A 23262-nucleotide genomic window follows, 5' to 3' on the forward strand; every position below is an offset into this window, starting at 1 on the left:
TTCTATTTTGTATTTGGAGCATTTTGTCTTTTTACTGATGTGTCTTTAATGATTCAGGTTCATACAGAGTTAATCCTAGAGGATCAGAAAGACTGAAAAGTATTCAAGAACTTCTGTTTAAAATAGCCTCTAATCCTTTGCACAGCCTTAATGTTCAATGATGATCTAAGGTGCCATGTCAAATAACTGGTTTTACTAGTGTAGAAAAATATAGGTTCGCATTTTTTCAAGAACGTTTGCATTCCTAATTTTCCTCAAAAGAAAGCCACTAACAATTTACACTTTGTCAATTGCTTACCTATCAGAGAATATGAAAACACATGCTATGATTGTGGATTTCAATTCCTCATGTAGTTGCTAGACAGGAATTATCCATCTGCCACCTTCTAAAGTGGATGCATAATTTAAAAGATGCTTTGTCCACTTAACCACAGGTCAGACAGGATTAATATAAGCCTTCTAGCTGAGCTTCCATTTAGCTTCCTCTCTTCTCTACTGACTTGCTTCTGCTTGATTATAGCTTCTACTTTTTCATGTCTTCTGCTTACTCATGGTGTCTCCTACCTCATGGTTACTGTTCACTGCCTCTTCCTGTGCATGTCTTTTGACTTTTTGCTGCTCCTTCAGCTGTTGACTCAATGTATGCTATGTATTCAAACTCCCCTAGAAAGAGGATCTGTATAGTCATTACTTATCCCTGTCCTGTTGGGCAGAGATTTCAAATCATGTCACCTCACAAGACACTGACCAGATTTTAGCTTTGGGGGCAGATGCCCACTGGTGATCCAGTCAGCTGTCCTCAGAGCAGGACAGTATACTTGCCTCCAAGGGAATGGAGGAGCAACAGGCTTTCCCCACAAACATCTTTTCTCCAGTCTGTCTGATTAAAAATGTTTTGACTTTAACTGTGAAATACCCTTGAAGATTACGATTTCTTCAACACATTACTGGCAAACATACAGTACGTAAGTCAAGTGGGCAAGGCTCTTTAAATCGGGGGGAAATGCATGGGACCATCAAAAAACTTGGAGATTGAAATATTCAGTGTGCTCAGAGCTCTTATCCATTTCTTTTCACTTGTTACCAATGGGAGCAAAGAGCAAGATGGATAAGAAGTGTACTATGAAAGCAGTTTCTCCAAAGGTAAAGTAAGAAATTCTAAGAGTATTTCAGTTACTATTACTTTTATTGTACTTAATATTGGATTGTTTGTTGTCATTTGTTCTTTGAATGCATCTTTCATACAGTTGTGAGAATTCTTCACCCTCCCACCTTCCCGGGAGATTAGACTAAATATAGGCTTGAAATATGTTATGCATAGTGCTATTGAAATAAATGTAATACGTGTATCTTTAAAAATATAGGGTCATGGTGTGCCAATGTTTTGCAACAGGTTCTTTTACTTCAGCAACATACTGTAAACATTAGGTCCAGTATGTGACTATAACATGCAGTATTTTAAAATCTGATCTATTGCTTATTTCAGATTTTATACTGAAATGATATAAAGCAGGTCCAGGTCACTGAGCCAGTTGAAGAAAGATAAAATAGGGAGAAAACATTTATGTACAAAAATAAGTTCTATGATGATTCATCAGTGACCTCAGAGCAATCAAATGAAAACTGATTGGAAGCATCTGTGAGCAAGATCTTGAGAAACAAACCAGATTAGAATAACCATAACTTAAGAGATACTTCTAGATGTGTTGGTATAAGTTATCATCATTGACACTAACCCACTAAAGTGAAAGCCTAACCAACATAATCTCACCATAGCAAGACTGACCAGGAACAAGCACACAGATATAACATTACTTCTAGCAGTTGGTTGACCAGCTTCAGGGACCCTCCAAACGCTCTCTCCTGAGATTAACCAAATTAATCTTGTGTAAGATTTAATTGCTGAGAGCCATTGCTATAGTTGGGCAAGCACCGTCTTAGAATACCTCCTGTTTAGTAAGGCAAGTCATTCATTTCAGAAGACTTTGATCCCAAAACAACTTCAAACAAAAGAGTAATCCCAATATTTTTCCAGTTACTAAAATAAAGTCAAATAGAATCATAGCCCTCAAGTTAGTGACTATAAGTAAGCCTGATAAATAAGCTAATTATGATAAAAGAAAAAAATTAAGTTAGCAATAGTAAAATCCAAAATAAAGAATTTAGTAAATCATTGTATCAATGCTTTGAAAAAAAATATATTAGCATTCTAATTTTTACATGATGAATGAATGAATTATCATATATTATTTGTCCATAGCCTCCTTTGGACAATCACTGAGGAAAAAAAAAGAAAAAAGATAAAAACAAATGAGATGCTACAGTTCAAAAATTCTAAAGACAAACTTATACGCCTTAGAATGCATTTTCTTAAAAAAAAAAAAGTTGGTTGTAATGTTTACAACAACTGAAAGCTAGATTTTCAAATCAAACACTGATATGACTTGTGAAATGAAAAGAAGGGGACAAATAAACTTAACAAAGCCAGAAACTTCCTTTTTTTTTTTCTAATATGTTTCTTATTTTGGGAGAAGATTTTTACAAGAATACCCCCCAAAATATTGAAGGACTCTCATTTAATGATATTCAAATGCACTTATAGTAACACACGGGTAAAGCCATTGTTCCTTGAATTTTACAGAACTGTACATTCTTCTTGGTCTTCCATTAAAATGAATTCTGTAGCTATTACAATGTGTTTGTGTGAGAAATCATATATTTAATTTAAAAATCTTTGCATTTGTGACTATAATCCATGGCTTTGTTTATGGAATGTCAAGTTGAATATTTGTAAATTTCCAAATGCTCAGTATCTGTATACTTTTTCATTTTTTTCATTCAGATAGCTTGGCATTGTGTAGGTATTACATAAGACATGTTTAAGTAAATGTCAGTATAAATCAATATAATCCTTTTAATGTTACACCAACATTGAGTATATTTTCAGGTTAAAATGCTTTATTAAAATCACATTAAGTATTTAGTACTTTATACATGCAAGCTATCCTATTATGTGATAAGCATTTCTTGGAAATGACCTTTTTTCCTTAAAATAAAGTCACAGTCCAAATTTTTCCTTTCATTATGATAGGTTTATTTTATTATGCTTCTTCCCAAACCAGCCATTTGAGCTAGATTAGATTTAAAGAAACCTCTTTTGAAACATTCTTTTAGCAATATATGTATATAATTTGTGTTCATTTTTACTGTGTTGTAAATATAATTATATTCTTAAAAGGTAATTATATTTCTTAAAATGTACATTTTTTACATCAAAATGAATTGCCTCAGAGATATTTATCCTGATCTGTCATAAATGGGTACAATCAATATCAAAGCTATATGTAAAGGCTAAATGTTTCTTAGTAGATCATTTGAACCTTGTTTATTCACTTGCCTAGAGCTATGATATGTAGCCAGAAATGAAACAGGAGGTGAGGCAGCTATATATAGTGAATTTTATTTTGTAGATGATGGAAAAGGGTTAGTATGAGTTAGGAATATGGCAGAGGAGTCTTTGTGGGGTATTTCCAGCAACTCTCCAAGGTCAGAGCCTTTTGCAGATAAGATCCGTGTTTTCTTATAATTAAATACTCATTAAGCCTTGACTCCTCCAATTCCTAAGCCAACTATTCTCTTTGCATTTGGAAATTACTGACTGCTGGCCTTGGGTAATTTTGCTCTCCTAGGCTCTACACATCATTAAATTAATTTTCAACGGAAGTAAAAGTGAAGCTGTCTAAATAATTAACCAGATAGCTGAGTTATCCAAGTTCTCCAGTTATTTGACTTTTCAGATTTCCTGCTGCCAAATATGAAAACAGAGGGATGAAACTTTATTATTGACACTTCTTAGTGAAGATAGGCATTAAAAGTTAATGGAGTTACTTTTCATTAACTATTTGACTTAATTCAATATCAAGAGGTATTTCATCTACCATAAAAAAAAATTCTCACAAAATCTCAACAGATACACTCATTCAATAAATAATTAGTGACTGGCTTTTAGGTTCAAGACACTGAACGATAGGACATAGGATATTCTCTCTGAGGTTTTAAACCCATTTAGGGGAAGATAACAATAATAATGGCAGTATAATACTGATAATTATATTACCATTACTATAATTGAGGGTGAACCATGTACCAGGAATTGTTTTACGTAATTAAAATGCCTTAAATTTATATTGTAAAATGTTTCTATTATTAGCTTATTTTACAGATAGGAATACTGAGACACAGAGACCTTATATATTTTACCCAAGGTCACACAGCTAGTAACTCATGGAACTAGGATAAAAACTCAGATAATCTGTGAATCCAGAACACATGTACCAGACCAAGATATACACATTCTGGAAAGTTAAAAAAAAAAAAAAAAAAGGAAAGATTTAAGTAGCAATCCTATCAAAGCAAATATAGTGTAATTAACTAGCATGTGACTATTTCATTTCTCCAGTGGTTTTTAAAAGTTTACAAAATGAGAAAAAATAAAAGAAAAAAAAAGAAAAGTTTACAAAATGTCTTTCTTCTGTTACTGTTCATTTTTGAAAAACCCTCATCTCCAAGCTTAATGTCTAACTTTATATTATTTGCTCAAAGTACTTTTTAATTAGGGAGGGATATTTCTTTTTCTTTTCTTTTTTTTTTGTCCAGGCCTTGCCGCATGTGGGATCTTAGTTCCCCAACCAGGGATCGAACCTGTGCCCCCTGCAGTGGAAGCACAGAGTCTTAACCATTGAACCACCAGGGAGGTCCCAGGGAGGGATGTTTCTAATATTTTTAATATAAAGAAATTTGTTTGTCCTTAGGACTCTATACATGTCTCTTTGCCTATACAGTAAAGGCAAATAGCTATTTATAAAAACACTCTGAGTAGTTCCCAAGGATGTCTCCGTAGCTAAGTTGAGGAGAGCTTAAGGAGGGTTAAAGAGGGAGGAGTTAGGTGGCTGGGCTAGTACCTCAATTTCATGGCTGTTAGGGTGATTAGTCTGTCTAAGGTCATGACTGGCACCAGGCCTGGCCAGCAAGACAGCTCTGAGACAGACAGCTTCTCTGATGCCTCAGAGGCCTTGTCATTAAGGACAGACAGTATGGGGAAGGTGACCCAACCGTTTATCTTACATTGATAAATGAAGTCTTGTCTGCACATTCCTGAATATAGAGCTAACTAAAGGAAACTTTAAAAATAAATAAGCACAAAACTTAGACTCTTAATTAGGGGTGGCTCAAACAGCATGCAATTTGCGCAGTCACCCAGGGCTCTGTGCTTTGAAGGGCCTGCGCTTGCATTAATGCTCTGCTACCACTGTCCTGAAATGCTTCATTTTGAACAAGGGTCCCATGTCTTCATTTTGCACTGGGCTCACCAACTCTTTAATTGGTCTTTCCCCTAGTAAGGTTAGTGTATATCAAAGAAGAATCTGGAAGTGCCCTTCACATGTTTCTAATTTTAATTGGTAATTAACTCTCCTAGCTGATTCATGTGTGAATTAAAAACAAAAGAATTCTGCTCCCAGCCCAATATCTAAAAATTGAGAAAGATAAAACAGAAACATTTAATGAGGAATTACTCTCCTTAGGTTTTAGTTTGTTTGCTTGTTTTTCAAGCAGAGGTCTGGTTATTTTTTAAAGTAATTATTTTAAAATGAGAAACTAATGGCAAAGTCAAATAGCAGGCTGAAGGTATCATAATTACAACCTGAGAAACACATCCTCCTGTCATTTACGGGCATAAGTGCCCTTGCCAGGAGCCATGACTCAGGCAACCAGCAGTGGTGGCTCTTGCTTCTGTTTCTTCTGGCTTTTCTCTCTTCCTATTATTGTCACAATGACAAGGCTTGATTCCAGCTTCCCACCAGGTCCTGCCTCCCACTAGAGGCTATAGTCCTCAAAGTCAATTGCCAAATAAAACTTGGTAGTACTCGGAAAAGTTGATATAGATAGACACCTATTTTACATATACACACAAATGTCAAGCATTTTAATGAAGGCTGCCATTCTAAATTTGTAGAACAGGAAAGATGATTACATTTTAGAAGTAGAGGAACTTTGCAATTGGTTTATGCCATTTACAGCCTTTTAAAATTGTTTTTTGTTGTTGTTGTTGTTGTTTTACGGATAAGAAAACTGAGACCAAGAGCAGGAGAAGAATTAGACTGAGTTAGCATAATTAAGCTTATTTTGGATTTAATGGTAACAGTGAATCTAAAACTCAGGTCTCCTGACTCTTAAGCTCTTGATTATTTTTCCATTACTTATTTCTTTAATAGTCAATGTAAAGATTCAGGAGAAAAGGGAATCTAAATTGTCTATTTATTTATGTGTATCTTACAGAGACCAGAAAAGTACAAGCTGGCTGCCTGTTTTTAAAAAGTTTTATTGAAACAAAGCCACACATGTTTGTTCACATATAGTCTATGGCTGCTTTTGCACTACAATAGCAATGTTGAGTAATTGCCATGACAACCACATTCTGCAAAGCCAAATATATTTACTATTGGGTCCATTGCAGAAGTGTTTTGACCCCTATTAGATCTATTAGAAATAGATCTATTAGATCTTTTCTTCGAGAAAGCTCCTCGAAAATCTAAGTTGGGCCATTCCCAATGCTTGTGTGATCAGTGTTTGGTACAAAATAATTTTTAAACTAAATTAGTAGGATATGGGTGCCACATAACCCAGAATGAATAAGACTAGTTAAATGGGATAAACAACAGATATAATATGGACCATTCGATTTCAAAATTTCATAATTCTAAGATGTATGGTGCTGTAATTTCTAATTCAATTGCTGGGTGCTGTAGGCAGTTTAATGATCAAAAAAAATTGAACAGTTACGTATAAAGATAGAACCAATTTATATGCATAAGGCAATGCCAATCTTTTTTTTTTTTTAATTTATAGAAGAACTTTGGAAACTTTAGGATTCACTTTCATGTGATGCCCATCTTTAGCCCACATAGCTGTGGTTGAAAAGACACTACCTGTTCTTAATAAAATGGAGATAGATCATTTCTAGAAGGCAAACTAAATGGATTCCTACCTGCCTGTTATCTGTGCAGTTTGCTGGGTTGTGGCTTTGCAGATGTCCCCATTCGAATCCCCATGCTTAAATGGCTTAATTGAGTAAACAGATTAGCTACTCAAATTACTAGATAGTTATAAAATAGAAATTACTTACATCTGATGTTTAAGGCAACGAAAAGGAAGCTAGAACTAACTAGTTTGAACTATAGTGAGAGATAGGATACCTGATACAGATGGTCCATTTATGTAGTTAGCATCTTTAAAATATACCAGTAGAGGGAGATACCTACCTAAAGGGTATGTAATGAGTCTCAGCTTTGTGGCACTCAAGTCTAAAAGTTTTAAAAATAAAAATATAATTGGGGGCTTCCCTGGTGCAGCTGTGGTTGAGAGTCCGCCTGCCAATGCAGGGGACACAGGTTCGTGCCCCGGTCCGGGAAGATCCCACATACTGCGGAGCATCTAGGCCTGTGAGCCATGGCCACTGAGCCTGCGCAACCGGAGCCTGTGTCCCACAGTGGGAGAGGACACATCAGTGAGAGGCCCACGTACCGCAAAAAAAAAAAAAAAAAAAAAAAAAAAATATATATATATATATATATATATAATTGGTTTGGGTTTGATTTTCCCAAGCTATATCCATCTTATCCATCTTTCAACTCTAGGGACAGCTGTCATTAGTCTGGTAGACAACTTTGATCACATTGCTTCTTAGATTTCTTAGCTTTGTTTCATTCTTCTCTATTGCTCTTTAATGTTTCTTTCCTCACATTCAAAAAAAACAATATAAGTACTTCACAGGACATTTGCACACAAGGCTTTCTTCCAAAAAGGATCCAAAGTTTCTATTATATACATCTTGAATATGAAGTAAATTTGAAATATTCGTGAAATAATAGAGAACAAACAAATGTTAAAATAGATTAAAAATATGCTCGCAGACAAACCTGAAATCCATCAGCGATGTTATATACATATATATCAACTAACCTCCCATGAAGCTGTCTGTAAAATGGGGGAGTTGGGTTAATTATCACTACATCCCTTGGAAGCTATTCTTTTCTTCATTAAATAAATTCATTTATTGACTTATGCCCAAATACTTTCAAGTAGAATTTAAAGTGATTAGCAAAATTAATTTAAAATAATTAATTAGGGAGAAAAGTCAATATGCAGGGAGTATTTTTAAAGAAAAGAAAAGAATCAAGTTGCTGAAATTAAGCACAAATCCTAAATCTTGGTTTCCTGATAGATAGAAATAAGGAAAGGCAATCTGTTCCGTAACTCACTTGATGTAAGAGGATATGGCCTATAAAATCTTCGAGAGAGAGCTTATGAACTTAGACTTTGTAATTAAAGGAGTGTTGAAAATGCATGCTAAAGGGCGGATAATGCAGATAGACTAAAAAGGGTAGCTTTGAATAACTCTGGACCTTGATATGTATAATAAATGGTGTTGAAAAACAGTTTTTTTAATTTGCAAGTGAAGAAAATCTGTATTTTTAAATCTGACTTTAAAGAGCAAAGGGTTACTCGGAAATGTTTTTTAAAAGCCCTTGCTGGAGTTTTCTGATAAAGAAACTCATCACTGTCCTAAAGGGAGAAATGAGCCCCCTAGAGGGTTCTGTAGAATTCAGGGGTTCTGGGTGATGCTTTGGGGGACAAGCCAGCCTGCTTCTTTAACAGCAGACCAACTTCCCCTTTATGTGATTTTTATATTCTTTATGCATGATTACAGGTAGAAAAAAATAATTCCAACGTTTTAAAATAATAATAAAACCACTGCCCCAGTTCTGTAGATATTCACTCTATAACACTCACATTAATGCTGGGAGTAAGGTGTTAGGACCAATGAGACATGTTTTGATATCCCCAAAGGAAAAAGAAATCTTAAAAGGAATTCAGATCATTAATGCTTTGAACGACTATAATTTTGCCATGGGGACAAATGACTCTGAACTCCAAAATTTCAACAGTTAAGCCATCTTCCTTTACCAAATACACATGTTTTAAATGTCTGTGAGAATGTGAGATCTCAGAGGCATTACAGACATCCTCTAGACCGTCTCCCCACTTTGTAAGTCTGACTTCTTGAGACTACAAGAAGCTGCACGTTTTAGCAAATTGCTGATTGTGGGTATATCTAGTACCAAACTGATCTGTATCATGTCTTTAGTACCAGCCATTTCAGTATCCCTGAGTAGAGGTACAGTGTATTTTTTAGAGATTTCTTCCCACCATGGTTTATGCAGAAGGTATGTAAGATTTCCTAACACCGTGATTGTTCTGTAGAGCAAGCTGGAAGTCATGACAAAGAGCAGCTTTCCTAGCCTCTTCATTTAGATGTGAGGAAACTAAGAAGTCACGTTGCCATCTAAAGGTCACATTAGCTGAGAGGCAGTATAATGCAGGGGAAAGTATGCAGGCTTTGAGTAGGTCAGACCTAGGATGGAACACTTTTCTATCACATTTTAGCTGTGTGACCTCGGGACAAGTCGTTTGAGATTTCTAGGCCTTTGGTTTCACATATGCAAAATGATAATAATGTAAAGATGAAATAAATTAATAAATAAAGTGCCTGGTACATAATAAGCATTTACTAGCCTCTAACTTCTTTCTTAGTAGCAAATTAAGGACTAGCAACCACAATTCTTAACTCCCTGTCCAATGCACTCTCCACGACACTTCATGTTGCGTAGATAACATTGTTTTGAACTGAGAATATTAAATGCATTAAAAAAACCTCTGTCTTCCTAAATTAATCCCTTCACATTTTTAATAATGCAAGGAAGGAGCTTGAAGTTGGCCCACAGAGATTTTCATGAACCAAAGGGTTATTTTTAATTGGGTTTTGTGCCAGTTGTTATGGAAATTATTGTTTCATAGATGAAGCATTATGATTTTACTGCAAGATCAAGCCTAGAATGGGGTATAATGATGATATCATCCTTATGCTTCTTTTTCTTGACAAAACACTTTTAAATTAAGAGAATGGGAGTGAAGCTGCTTCAAAAGCACACATTTCTAAGGAAAAAAGATCTGCCCTATAAAAATAGCTTTAAAATGATATATTCTCTTTTCAAAGATCAAAACTCAGAAAGGCCCTTGCTGCTGGTAGGATGATAAGATTCTGCAGAGTTATTAAACACTTCTTTCTTCACTGTTGAAACTAGAAAGAGTTCCTTTGATCCTGGAACTTGCTTTCAGCAATTGGTCTCAAAGCATTTTTGCGGTTGTTGAACTAACAGGCTTCCTCTAGATATTTAGTGATCAATCTCTCAAAACGGTCCTGCCTGTCTGTCTAGACTAGTTTTTATTCATGTATCCAGATGCAATTTAACTTCTCTAAAGAAACAAAAAGAGATGATTACTAATTTTAATGATGGGTCTGGGTCTGTTTAAAGATAGGAGGCAGTTCATCGTGCAAAATTTAGCTTATGTCACTGGCTCATTTTAAGCCTCAGAGAAACCCCCAACCAAGGAAGACAGAACTTGTATCATCAGTAATATCCTAAGAGAGAAATCAGCGGGCTTGCTGGATAGCCTGTGGTATTAAAAGCAAACAGTGATCTCCTGTTGGACGGACTACTGAGGTTTCTTCTAGTACTTGGTTCCCTAATTTATTTATTTTTCTCTCTTCTCTTTGGTCTTTTCATACATCCTCCTATGGTCTTTGGACATTGGCTGGTTTGGCTGATAGAATTTGGTGGAAGAAATTGCGAACCCCATTCTGATCCTGAGTTAGTTGAAAGTCATGTAACTCAACTCAGTGTCATGTCTTTAGTTATTTTAGTATACATATAGAAATGTCAGTACCTAAAAAACAGGGCAAAGTCTATCACCAAAAAAAGTATCATTAAAAACTTTTCATGATTTTTTTAAATGAATCATAATATCAGATTATTGGCAATGGTTACTTTTTAATAAAAAATTTCCAGTTCTATTGAAAGCTATTTTTTCCCTTCGTTTTTATGTGGAAGAGAGACATTTGTCTAACTTTGTCATTTCAATATTTTCAAAATACCTCCTGAAATAACCTCTCTGTCCTAAGCCAATTTAAATTCAACTTGCACAAGTTTTTCTGGGTTCACTTGCGGTTGCTTTTCCAGTAGGTTATACTTCTTGTCCTCTTTCCTTTGGTCCTTAGCTGGGCATCACTTCCCTGTACTGCAACTTAATCTCATTTGTTTTTTCTTCCCTCCCACTCAACACTCGGCCCTTTATTGGCAGTGTTTTTTTTTTTTTTCACTTTCTGCACCTCCTAAGAGTCCATTCTTTTACCTGTACGCACTGTCTGTGCCTCCACCAGACTTAGTTCTCAGACACAACATCCCATACATTTAAGAAGCTGGTAAACATTGGAGGTACATGATATAAGAGCAAAGAGCAGCCATCACATAGTCTCGTACCCAGAGCTGCCTCCTTGCCAGTCTAATCAGCCAGGTGCCATTCACTGAAAATGGTTAGCTAATGACCTGTGGTCACATCTCTCCCCAAGGTCACAGGTTTCATGACTGTTAGCTCCTTCATTAGCAAGAAAGTGATAGGGCAAAATCAGAGAATTCCTGTGGGAGGGAAAAGTGTGTGCAGATTTGGGAGGCTTCCCAATGCTGTATTGACTGTGCCTATTTATGACAACAGGTGCATTCGTTTGTCTTTGATCAATGTGTAATGTTAAAGATCCTTCTTAAAGTGTTACAGCTGAATGTCTGTTAACGTAATTTTCCTTGCTTGCTATGACTCTAATGGGCTTGAGAATTGATCCAGCCAGTCTCTCCTCTCTCTGTCTTCTGTTTCTCTCCTCTTTCTTTCATTTCTTTCTCTCTTCTCTCTCCTCCCTCTCCCTCACTTCCCCCCTTTCTCTGTCTCTTTCTCTCACTCTCTGTGAGGTTCGTTTGCTTGACTAATTCTGAGTGTCCATAATGACTGTTTGGCATATTCTACAGGCAAAGGTCCCGAGACCCTTTTTGCCGGCTATAACCTCAATGATAACGAATGGCACACAGTGCGTGTGGTTCGTCGAGGAAAAAGTTTAAAGTTAACGGTGGATGATCAACAGGCCATGACAGGTAAAGCCCCATCACCTTTGCCTTGTTGAAGCTTTAGACTTTCCTGTTTCTTGCAGTTGACTTCGAAAACCAAGTGAACAACTTGAAGCTGATACACACAGCTCATTTCTTATTCCAGTTCTTCCAGCAACAAGTAAATTTAATAAGCAGCATGTTAAGTGTTTTTTTCTCTCAAGTGAGCAACAGTTTTTGTCATGTTCTTTTCCATTTAATAATGCAAGAAGTTATATTTTAATTTTATGGCTTGATAAATATCTTAAGGCTTTATAAAATATTGAAGTTATTGTTTGGATGCCAATTTCTGTTCAATTTCTTTGTTTCTTATATATTTACTCAATGAACAGCAGCAAGTTATACTTTTTAGCTTCTGGGTATATTGATAGATACGCTGGCATTCTGTCAGGTGAACTGCTTTTTATTTTAAGCTATAATAGATCATTTTTGGCCATTTAGCTCCATTGGTTAGATTCTAATGTTAAGAATGTCAAGTTCAATCCCTGATTTGTAGATTCCTGACTGAGGTGAGCCACATAAAGGTGCATCCCGGAGACATAGGGAAACCGAATGAAAGAGGAATTGGTGCACCTTTATTCTCTCTGCTGAAAATAACTTCAAGCACATGACCCGCTGGGATATTAGCTCCTTTTTCTTTTTTAGAGAATATCTCCCTGTTAATTATTTTGGTACAAGGCACAAGACAGTTCTTGTGCAGCAGAGAAGTGTCTGTTCTACATTCAGTCTCAAGGGGGTTTCCGTACTCAGAGATCAGGTGATTGTATCAATGTAGAAATATCATGTATGGGATTTTAACTTTTAAGAGGATCATTCCTGAGTTCAAATGAAGCAAACTACCAACTCATAGATCTCTTACCAGCTTGTATTTCATTAGCCCTTTATGGCTTTCCAAAACTTTTTTCTACATGTGGGGGCAACCTTGCTTTTTTTCAGAATTATCTGAAGAGCTTTAAAAGGATCAATTCCTGACCAGACACCACAGAAAGTGTGGGAGGAGCTCATCATTATTATTATTTTTTCTTAAAATCTCTCAGAAGAACTCTAATGCAGCTTTTCCACGGATTGGCATTTTAAAACCACTGCTATGTTATGTCATTTTATTCTCCCAGGAAGGAAATCAACCAGGGAGCCATTAGCATAAGCCTTTATTCAACATTGCCAAACATGAGAAGTCTCTAAAGAAACTGTGTGAACTTAGGGAAGGAAGGCAGAATTTTTTTAGGGCTTTGGCAGGAGTGTTAGCTGAAGTTGAGCTAGTTTTGGTTAAAGGCAGTTCTTGGAAGAAGAATGAATTGTTTCTATAGATTAGCATCCGCTCTTTGGACAATCTCGGTTTTATCAAAAGGGGTAGAAATTAACAGGGTCTAAGGTCATGTGCAAGAGGTTGGGAAGAAATAACTGCCAGGGACAAGGACGTGTGAGAATCACAGTAGAACATTCTTCAGTCCCTTAAGTTTGTCTCAAATCTCACACAGCCCTATGAAGTAGATATATACATTCTCACTTTATAGATGAGGAAGCTGAGGTTCAAAGAGGTTAAGTGACTTATGTTTCTTTGAAATGCCATTGTTACCAGAACTGAGAGAGCATCTAGGTTTATTTTTTAATTTTGTTTATTTGTTAACTTTTAAAAATTTGTTTGCTTTTTGACTCATGGTTCATTTATTTATATTTATTAATATCCTAATATATGTATGACTCTATGATGAATACTTTCCCAGACATAACATGATTTTATGAGGATAATATATACACACATATCAAAATCACACAATGACCGATCATGTAGGGTAGCATGTAATGTACTAAACAGTTGAGTAAATAATTCATGTTCTTGGGGTTCAGAAGAGCTTAAAGGTTTCAGGAATAGCTTAAAGCAATAGATAATATCTGAACTAGGCTGTAAAGAAAGGATAATGCAGAAGATAAAAGTATGTGGGAGAGCATTCCACACAGGGAAGGATGGCTTAGATGGGGCTAGACAGACTTATGTTCAGGGAACAGAGCTTTGTTTTGTTTCATGTAACCATAGGACGGTTGACGCGGCTAGAATGGCCTTTGGTGGCCAATAGGTCAGTGCTCCGAATGAAGGAATTCATATTTCATGGGTTTTCAGGCAGTTGGAAGTTGCTGCATTTAAGCTGGAAAGTAAGCTAAGAGAATATTTTTTGAGCAAAATGAATCCTGTGCAAGGTACTAACTACTTCAGGATGTAAAGTGGTAAAGTCCTGTACTACAGTGAACGAAGAAGGTATAGAAACAAAAGACTGGTGCAACACATTTTTTAAAAATTTTGTTTAGAAATAATTTCAAATTTACAAAAAATTTCAAAAGTACAAAAGTACAAAGAATACTGATATACTTTTACTGTGGTGAGCGTGTTGTCCTATTTGCTTTGACATTTTCACTCTCATTTTTTTCTTAACCAACTGAGGATAAGTTATATACTTAATAGCCCTTCATTCTAAATACTTCAGTGTGCATTTTCTAAAAATAGGGATATCCCTTTACAGAACAAAGAGTCACCAACTTCAGTAAATTTGGCATTGATACAATATTTTTTAAACATCTTTATTGGACTATAATTGCTTTACAATGGTGTGTTTGTTTCTGCTTTATAGTTTTATCTGTTCTCTTATCCATATTCCCCGTTTGTCAGTTGACCCAATGTTGTCTTTTGTAGCATTTTTGCTTCCATCAGAGCATTCAGTCTAGGGCCAGACATTGCATTTCGTTTTCACGTCTCTTTAGCCTCCTTTAATGGAAAACATTACCTTAGACTTTCTTTGGTGACATTGACAAATTAAAAAGATATATAGTCCTCTGACCTTTTATCAATGTAAAGTCACTTTTTGGGCTTATCTGATGTTTCGCCATGATTATATTCAGGTTTTGCATTCTTGGATGAAATACATTGTTGATGGTGTGGTCTTCTTACAGTATCCCATCTGGAAGGAAATGATGTCCATGTCCTTGACTCATGATTTTAATGCTTGGTCAACATGTTGCCCAGTTTCTCCACTGAACAGTATGTTTTTCTCCCTTACAGCTAATAAACTGTGGAGAGACATGTTAAGACAATGAAAATATCTGTACTTCATCAAAAATTTGCCCTAGATGTATCATCCACTGAAGATTTTGCCTGATCCAGTCTTAAACACAGTAGTTACAAATGGTTATTTTGAAACTCCATCTCTCTTTCCACATTTAGAGTCAGCGCTTAGTATTCTACTATATACAAGAGCTATCCCTTCATTCTTTCTTTTTCTTTCTTTCCCTTTCTTCTTTTCTTTTTCTTTTCCTCCTTCTCTCACCATCTTCCTCTTTCCTTCCTTCCTTTCTTCCTTCCTTCCTCCCTTCCTTCCTTATTGGTATAGACCCACAAGTTTCTATATTTTCAAGTAGTTTGTAATTACTTCACCTAATTATTTTGGTGCTTAAAATGTCCCTGTTTGGGCCACTGTGAATCCCATGAAGTTGGTCTCTGTGATCTTGTGACATGCCTCCACTCCAACATTTTTTTTAGCACTTCCTCACTTTCTGGCATAACAGTATATTTCAGGCACAGCTTTTACCTGCCATGCCTCATCCTTGGAATCAGACATTTACATTCCATTTAGTGGAGAATTATATTACAGACCAAAATCTAAGTGGTTGCTATTATGCTCAGTGCTGCTTTGTGACCTTTTCAGGAGACTAAGATAGGAATTATACTCAAGCATATATACATGTACCTGCATATATATATATATATATATATATATATATATATATGCACACATATATAGATATATCTATATGTATGTCTTAATAGGTTTCTCCACATAAATATATACATACACACATATCAATTACACGTTCACATAAAATGCATATACACGTATTTTAGAAAACATGAGCTCACACTAGCACCTCCATATCTACAGCATTGTTTCTTGACTCCCCCATTCCATGTTTTCATATCCCTTCTTCCAAGGTGGAATCTTGGCTCCCAGTGATGTCGTTTTCTCATTTGCCCAATCCAGTCATACATCTACAGTCATTTCAGAATTGTTTTAAATTGCCCACACTACAACGAGTACTATGGACTAAAAACAATTCACGTTTAGTTTGTGATTCTTCTCAGTTCTCACTGCCTAAGATTTAATGTGTATGGTCAAATGCTAAGTTGATAAATAACTTTGATTAGTTCCTTTCTTTGTTTTTTCCTTCCCCTTTCCTTCCTTCCTTTCCCTTTACTGTAGTTATAGTAGTCATTTGAAATACAATTAGTTTTATTTATTTCAGCTTCGTTTTTTCCCTCCCATTCTTATGTATTTAATTACAGTCGTGTGTAGAACATTAGCATGCTTTTAAAATCAGTGCAACACATTGTGAATTAGGAAGTGATGAATAGAGTATGAAAATGATCATTGTAACAGAAAATTCCAGAAATGTTTCCTAAATGAATTGCCCTCTAATTTTCATTAAAATTTAAGATATATCTTTTCAATCGCATAGATTCCTACCAAACTTCTAAATGAAGAGTTATATTCTATATTAGTCAGTTGCTTTCTTCAACTTCCAGTGAATACATCATTCCTTTGTTACTTAAATGGTTGTGCATTTATCTCTCACCAGCAATCATAATGTTAGGAAGCAGAGTTAACAGATACTTATATGGGTGTAGTTGGCTTATCGATATAGGAACAAATAAGTGATGGATTCAAAGGAGAACTCAGGGAGAATTGACTCTGTTTGGGGGATCGTTCCTAAGTTAATGTCACGTGTTTCCACTCTTCTGCTCCTGGGCATGCACTGTTTCTTCACGGCGAAGTCACCCATGTCTTCTTGGCTGGTTAATACTGGGAAACTCTGGCACCTAAGACTTCATTAGGAATCCATAGGCCATCGGTAAGGTTTCGCTTATGATCTGAAAGAAAAGGAATTGCCTTTCAAAATTGCCAAATTTGGATGACAAACACATTTGTTTAACAGTTTTTTTTTTTTTCCAGGAGGTATTATTAAAATTATGAGTCTTAGTCCACCAACTCAGGGGTGCAAGAGATGGCACACTTATTAATTGACCTTATATCAATTTAAATCAGACCTTAGGCCTTTCTTCTGGGGTAACAGGATATTTAATCAGTCATGTGCCGTCACCCCCACTCCCACCCACACCCTGGATCATGCATAAGCTCCTGTTGGCTTCTGTCTTCCCTGGTTCTCACCAAAAAAGACAGTTCTCCAGGTTTGTCCTTTAAGCGATAAGAAACCTGTTGCTCCTGTCCTAGGTGAGGCAAAGGGTCTTTTCTGACTCCTGTCGCTAAAGAGCTGTGATTCAGTCCGCCGAGGTTTCCCTCATCAGTTCTCTCCGAAACCCTGAACCTGGCCAGAGAGCAGGATGCTGGCACTCAGTACTTCTATATCCCACCGATGTTCATTGCTCTCTCCTAATCAGTGGTAATTGCCCCATCCAGTTCAGCCCTCGAATGCATTCTGCTCCTTGCTTTTTCCTTTCTCGAGCACCTTGCAAACGAGGCCTTCAGAAAAGATTAGAAAAAGTGTTGTTTTCCAGAAAGTTGTCTTCCACTTTCTGCCAAGTAAAAGCCTTTGAGGCAAAGTGCTACAAGGGACTTGGCCAGTTCCTTAGAACTGAAGGGAGAGCAAAATATAAACCAGCATTTCAGTAAATTAGCCTGCCATTTACTCTTTCTCAAAACTGCCAAGGCCTTAGAGCAGAAATGATATTCTATCCTCTCTCTGTTGTGTAGGAGCTGAAAGTTGTTTCAGTTGTGGAAACCAGCTTGCTCTTTCTCAGAGTTCAAAGATGAATGGGCATATAAACTGAGTAAACATTGATGATTCACACAAATTATGCATATTCTCCCCGCAGTACTCCACCCCACCTCTTCTGTTCCCCCAGCTCCCAGCATCTTGCTTCTGAGAACTAAAGACAATGTTTTGTTTTGTTTTTAACATCTTTATTGGAGTATAATTGCTTTACAATGGTGTGTTAGTTTCTGCTTTACAACAAAGTGAATCAGTTATACATATACACATGTTCCCATATCTCTTCCCTTTTGCATCTCCCTCCCTCCCACCCTCCCTATCCCACCCCTCTAGGTGGTCACAAAGCACCAAGCTGATCTCCCTGTGCCATGCGGCTGCTTCCCACTAGCTATCCACCCTACGTTGGGTAGTGTATATATGTCCATGCCACTCTCTCACTTCATCCCAGTTTACCCTTCCCCCTCCCCATATCCTCAAGGCCATGCTCTAGTAAGTCTGTGTTTTATTCCCGTCCTACCCCTAGGCTCTTCATGACATTTTTTTTTTCCTTAGCGTCCATATATATGTGTTAGCATACGGTATTTGTTTTTCTCCTTCTGACTTACTTCACTCTGTATGACAGACTCCAGGTCCATCCACCTCACTACACGTAACTCAGTTTCATTTCTTTTTATGGCAGAGTAATGTTCCATTGTATATATGTGCCACATCTTCTTTATCCATTCATCTGTTGATGGACACTTAGGTTGCTTCCATGTCCTGGCTATTGTAAATAGAGCTGCAATGATCATTTTGGTACATGACTCTTTTTGAATTATGGTTTTCTCAGGGTATATGCCCAGTAGTGGGATTGCTGGGTTGTATGGTAGTTCTATTTGTAGTTTTTTAAGGAACCTCCATACTGTTCTCCATAGTGGCTGTATCAATTTACATTCCAACCAACAGTGCAAGCGTGTTCCCTTTTCTCCACACCCTCTCAAGCATTTATTGTTTCTAGATTTTTTGATGATGCCAATTCTGACCGGTGTGAGATGATATCTCATTGTAGTTTTGATTTGCATTTCTCTAATGATTAATGATGTTGAGCATTCTTTCATGTGTTTGTTGGCAATCTGTATATCTTTGGAGAAATGTCTATTTAGGTCTTCTGCCCATTTTTGGATTGGGTTGTTTGTTTTTTTGTTATTGAGCTGCATGAGTTGCTTATAAATTTTGGAGATTAATCCTTTGTCAGTTGCTTCATTTGCAAATATTTTCTCCCATTCTGAGGGTTGTCTTTTCGTTTTGTTTATGGTATCCTTTGCTGTGTGAAAGCTTTTAAGTTTCATTAGGTCCCATTTGTTTATTGTTGTTTTTATTTCCATTTCTCTAGGAGGTGGGTCAAAAAGGATCTTGCTGTGATTTATGTCATAGAGTGTTCTGCCTATGTTTTCCTCTAATAGAGACAATGTTTTGTTTTTTTGTTTTTCACAGTAATTGTCATCAGGGTGATTCATATTTGGGAAATTATGTTTTTCCAAAGATCTCATGAAAGTCAATAATTCATAAGAATAAAAAGTCAGCCTTGAGTTATATAGCATAAAAAAGGTTTCCAAAGATGCAATGGAACCTTGCCATTGAGGCTTCAGTTTGGAATGAGATTTTTTCAAACACTTTAGTGGCCACATGAAGCCAGCCATGAATCAGGAAAGCAACAGACATTTCTTATTAAATTTTACAGCAAGTTCAGAAATCACTGAAGAAAAAAAAAAAATTTAAGGAAAGTGCTGGAAACTCTTCATGCAAAGTCCTACATTTGACCACATCTTTAAATCAGAGTTATATATACACTGTTAAGTCAAGTATTTGTTGAATACAGGACAGTACATACTCAGGTTATTCCTGGGAATGTCTGAACCTCACCAAGGCTCATGAGGGTAAGCAGTTGCCAGCAAAGAAGCCCAAGAAGAGAGAGATTCCCCAGAACTCAGATGAGAAAATGTTCTACACACTGTATGGGGTCCCTAAGTAGGGAGTCCCTGGGTTTCAACATATCACCTAGTCTGTCTAAAATATCTGGAATTGTGTGTTCTGTATGTGTGTGTGTTAGTGTGTGTGTCCTTTGTTGAACACTATTCACTGTATATCCAGTTACCCAAGCCTGGAAGCTGGGACCGGCATTATTTCCCCCTTCTCCATCATTCTGTACATTATTAATAAATCCCTCAATTATATTGGTGAGACTATCTTATCTTGTCCATTTTTTCCATTTCTTCTATAAACCCTCTACTTCATATTGTCTACAATCTATTATATCCACAACAGAGAGATCAAATACACACACACACACACACACACACACACAGACTCATGTCTTATGTCTGCCTAAAACCCTTCAGTAGCTCCTAATAGAATCAGGAGGCACTGTGACATCTGACCCCCGACTCTTCTTCCCATCTCACCTGAGCACTAACCTCACTTATTCATGACTCTCCAGCCACACTCTCTTGGTTTTTCTCACCTGAGAGCCTCTGTTCATCTGTCTCTCCTTCCTGGAATCCACCTCCCCCTTCCTTTTCTCCAGTTCTTAGCATGGCTTTCTCCTTTTAGTTCTTCAAATTGAACTTAAATATCCACTCAGGCACTTGCCCGCATTCCATATTTACCAACCCAGCATGCTGTTCATCAAATTCATGGCATTTTCTGAGTTTTATCATCATATAGTTAATTATTTTCTTACCTGGTTTTGTCTGCCTTACCCCAATAGACCATGAATTTTCTGAAAACAGGAGCTAAATCTGCTTCTCTCAACATTATTTCTTAATTGCCTAATACAGCACCTGCCTTATACGTACACTACACACTCAGTGATTTTCAATACCTTTCAGTGAATTAACAAGTGGATCTAAGGCCGGGGAGGTCATTTTCTTCTGCAGCAGAAATTTAACCCAACTCAGAACAAGGCTCAGCATAAAATCTTGCTATCTGTTTTGGTAGAAAGATTTGATTTAGAAATTGAGATTTCTGTGCAAATGCATCACCCAGGTGGTTGTTTCTTATTGGAGATTTTCATCAATCTGGATGCCCAGACACTGATCAGAGGCATCCTGTTAATTTCAAATTCTCCTTTTCCAGTAAATCTCTAAGAAAGATGCTGCGTTTTTTTAACGAGTGGAGCCTTAAAAAATATTTCTCCTTCATTGTCCTTTATTTTCTCTTAGTCGATATATGTATACAATAGTGGAGGTGGCTACATTGCCAACTGATGATTAAACATGGGAATAAATTCTGAGGAAAAAAGGATTTTTAAAAGGCAGCAGTAAATGTTTTATTAGGCAGTGGATAATGACTTTTAGGTGCTAATTCTCCTTCATGAGGAAGCATATCTGCCATTACTGTCAATGCAATTTATATATGCTTATTAAGGAAAGAATAGGCTCTTGAACATGGGCCATAATGATTTTTCTTGTAACTGGGCCATGGTTGCTCCAATGCTTTTTTACTACTTTTTTATTATGTATGCTCTGAATGCATATTCTATTCCTTTGAGAAAAGAAAACAGACAATACGTGTTATTTTTATCACTGAACTTCTTTCTCAGTTCTTCTGAACGAAATGTGCTTCCCTATTTCAGAGCTGCCAAGAACTGGACAATTTGTCATAATATTTAATTTCAAGTATTAGAAATATTTTTTCTGGATATTCTCTTACTGTCAGTTGGTTCATTAATGTAGCTTTTAAAAAGAAAACATCACAGGGAGATCAGCTAGGTCATTTGTGACCACCTAGAGGGGTGGGATAGGGAGGGTGGGAGGGAGACGCAAGAGGGAAGAGATATGGGAACATATGTATATGTATAACTGATTCACTTTGTTGTAAAGAAGAAACTAACACACCATTGTAAAGCAATTATACTCCAATAAAGATGTTTAAAAAAAAGAAAAAAAAGAAAACATGACAGTTTCAGGATCAGGGTGGGTTCACCAAGTTAAGACTCAGATTTTAATATAATGAAAAAGATAAAATAACACAAGGAGATAGAAAAGCCCAAGTAATTTTTTTCAGCTTTGCATATTCTTCATTCTATTTAGCTTGTTAATTCAATGTTACTGGTGTCTCTAGTGATTTATATTTGAAAATTATTAAAGGCTTTTATTTGCTACCCAAGAGGTAGTTCCACACAGACTAGTATTGAGGTCACTAAACAAAAGAACTGAAGAAGGGGAGAAAAATGATGTCATATGAGAAACCAGAATTGCTATGGATTTAATAGTATTTTTGCTTGGGATAGACAAAAAGGAGGTATAGTGGGGAGGAGGGAGAAGAGACAACTGTTTACAGTGCTATTTTTTGTATTAAAAAAAACCACATTTGCAGAAAAGGAATAAGAACAAACTAATAACGAAAAGAGAACATGCCAAGGGATAACAGGACTGCCGTTGTCAGGATCAAGGACTAGTAAAGAGGTATGGAAATTAAGGGGCATTAAGTACAGCTCAGCGGAGGGTTTTTTATACCAATGAGTTTGTTAACATCAAAATCAAGTATGCGGGCAATTTTTCTTGTGCAACAAAAAGTATGCCTTTTGTGATTTAATTACAGGCATTTCCTTTAGTATATGTGCTGCCGAAGCGAGCACTACAGGCATTTCCTTTAAAATGCCACCTAGTATTTTACTGTTTTTTCTAAAGAAATGGAAATCTGTCAGACTGGTTGAAGGAGGCCCACAAAGGGGGGGTGTTCAATCTTTATTATACCTGGGAAGAAGGTTCAGTGCATCTTCCCAGGGCTGAGACTGGGATTGGCTCTAATTCATATTTTCATTAATATCAGGGATGATGGGCTAGGGTAAGCTTGATAAAATTTCCAATTATGCCAAACTGAGTAGTGAAGCTAACACCTGGAAGAACTTGACTGCAATTTAAATGACCTTTGTGAGTTTCTGAAGAAAGTGAGTGACAGTTTAATTAGACAAGAACAAGATGCCGGGAGCGAATCACTAGCAATGATAAGAGTACTTTACCGCTGTGCTTTAGAAAGCAAGTTCACATCTTTGTTACTTTTGACTTCAGCCTTGCAGGTAGGTACAATGATCACTCTGGAGGTAAAGACGGGACTAAGTAGGCTTTCAATGGGGTTGGCAGAGAAATATGGCAGGATGAATAGGGATGGGGTTGAGTTGAAGAGTGAATCACTAAATAAATTGGCAACCAAGCTTCACACTAGGGTGTTTAATAGAAGATTATGCTTTGTGGTAATGTGGAATAATTTTACTGGTATTCTCAAAATTGGACATGCCTTGAACTGGTATGCTGTGCTCAATTTAGGTATCCAAAACCTAAGTGCAAGGAAAATGGCAGAGGGCCAGAAGAGATCAACAGGAATTCTTCATGATTGG

At 36.6% G+C, this 23262-nt stretch overlaps 1 protein-coding gene across 33 annotated transcripts in view; it reads left to right on the forward strand.

The window, feature by feature from the left end:
- Positions 1 to 23262, forward strand: part of NRXN1 (neurexin 1) — a 1120317-nt gene that overhangs the window by 528908 nt on the left and 568147 nt on the right. For all 33 annotated transcript variants that reach the window (XM_059078706.2, XM_067007609.1, XM_067007621.1 and 30 more), the window contains one exon: positions 11976 to 12098. In XM_059078706.2, coding sequence (XP_058934689.1) covers positions 11976 to 12098 — 123 coding nt within the window. The remainder of the gene's footprint in view (positions 1 to 11975; positions 12099 to 23262) is intronic.

The sequence above is a fragment of the Kogia breviceps genome, chromosome 11 (genome assembly GCF_026419965.1).
Source record: "Kogia breviceps isolate mKogBre1 chromosome 11, mKogBre1 haplotype 1, whole genome shotgun sequence".
NCBI lineage: Eukaryota > Metazoa > Chordata > Mammalia > Artiodactyla > Physeteridae > Kogia > Kogia breviceps.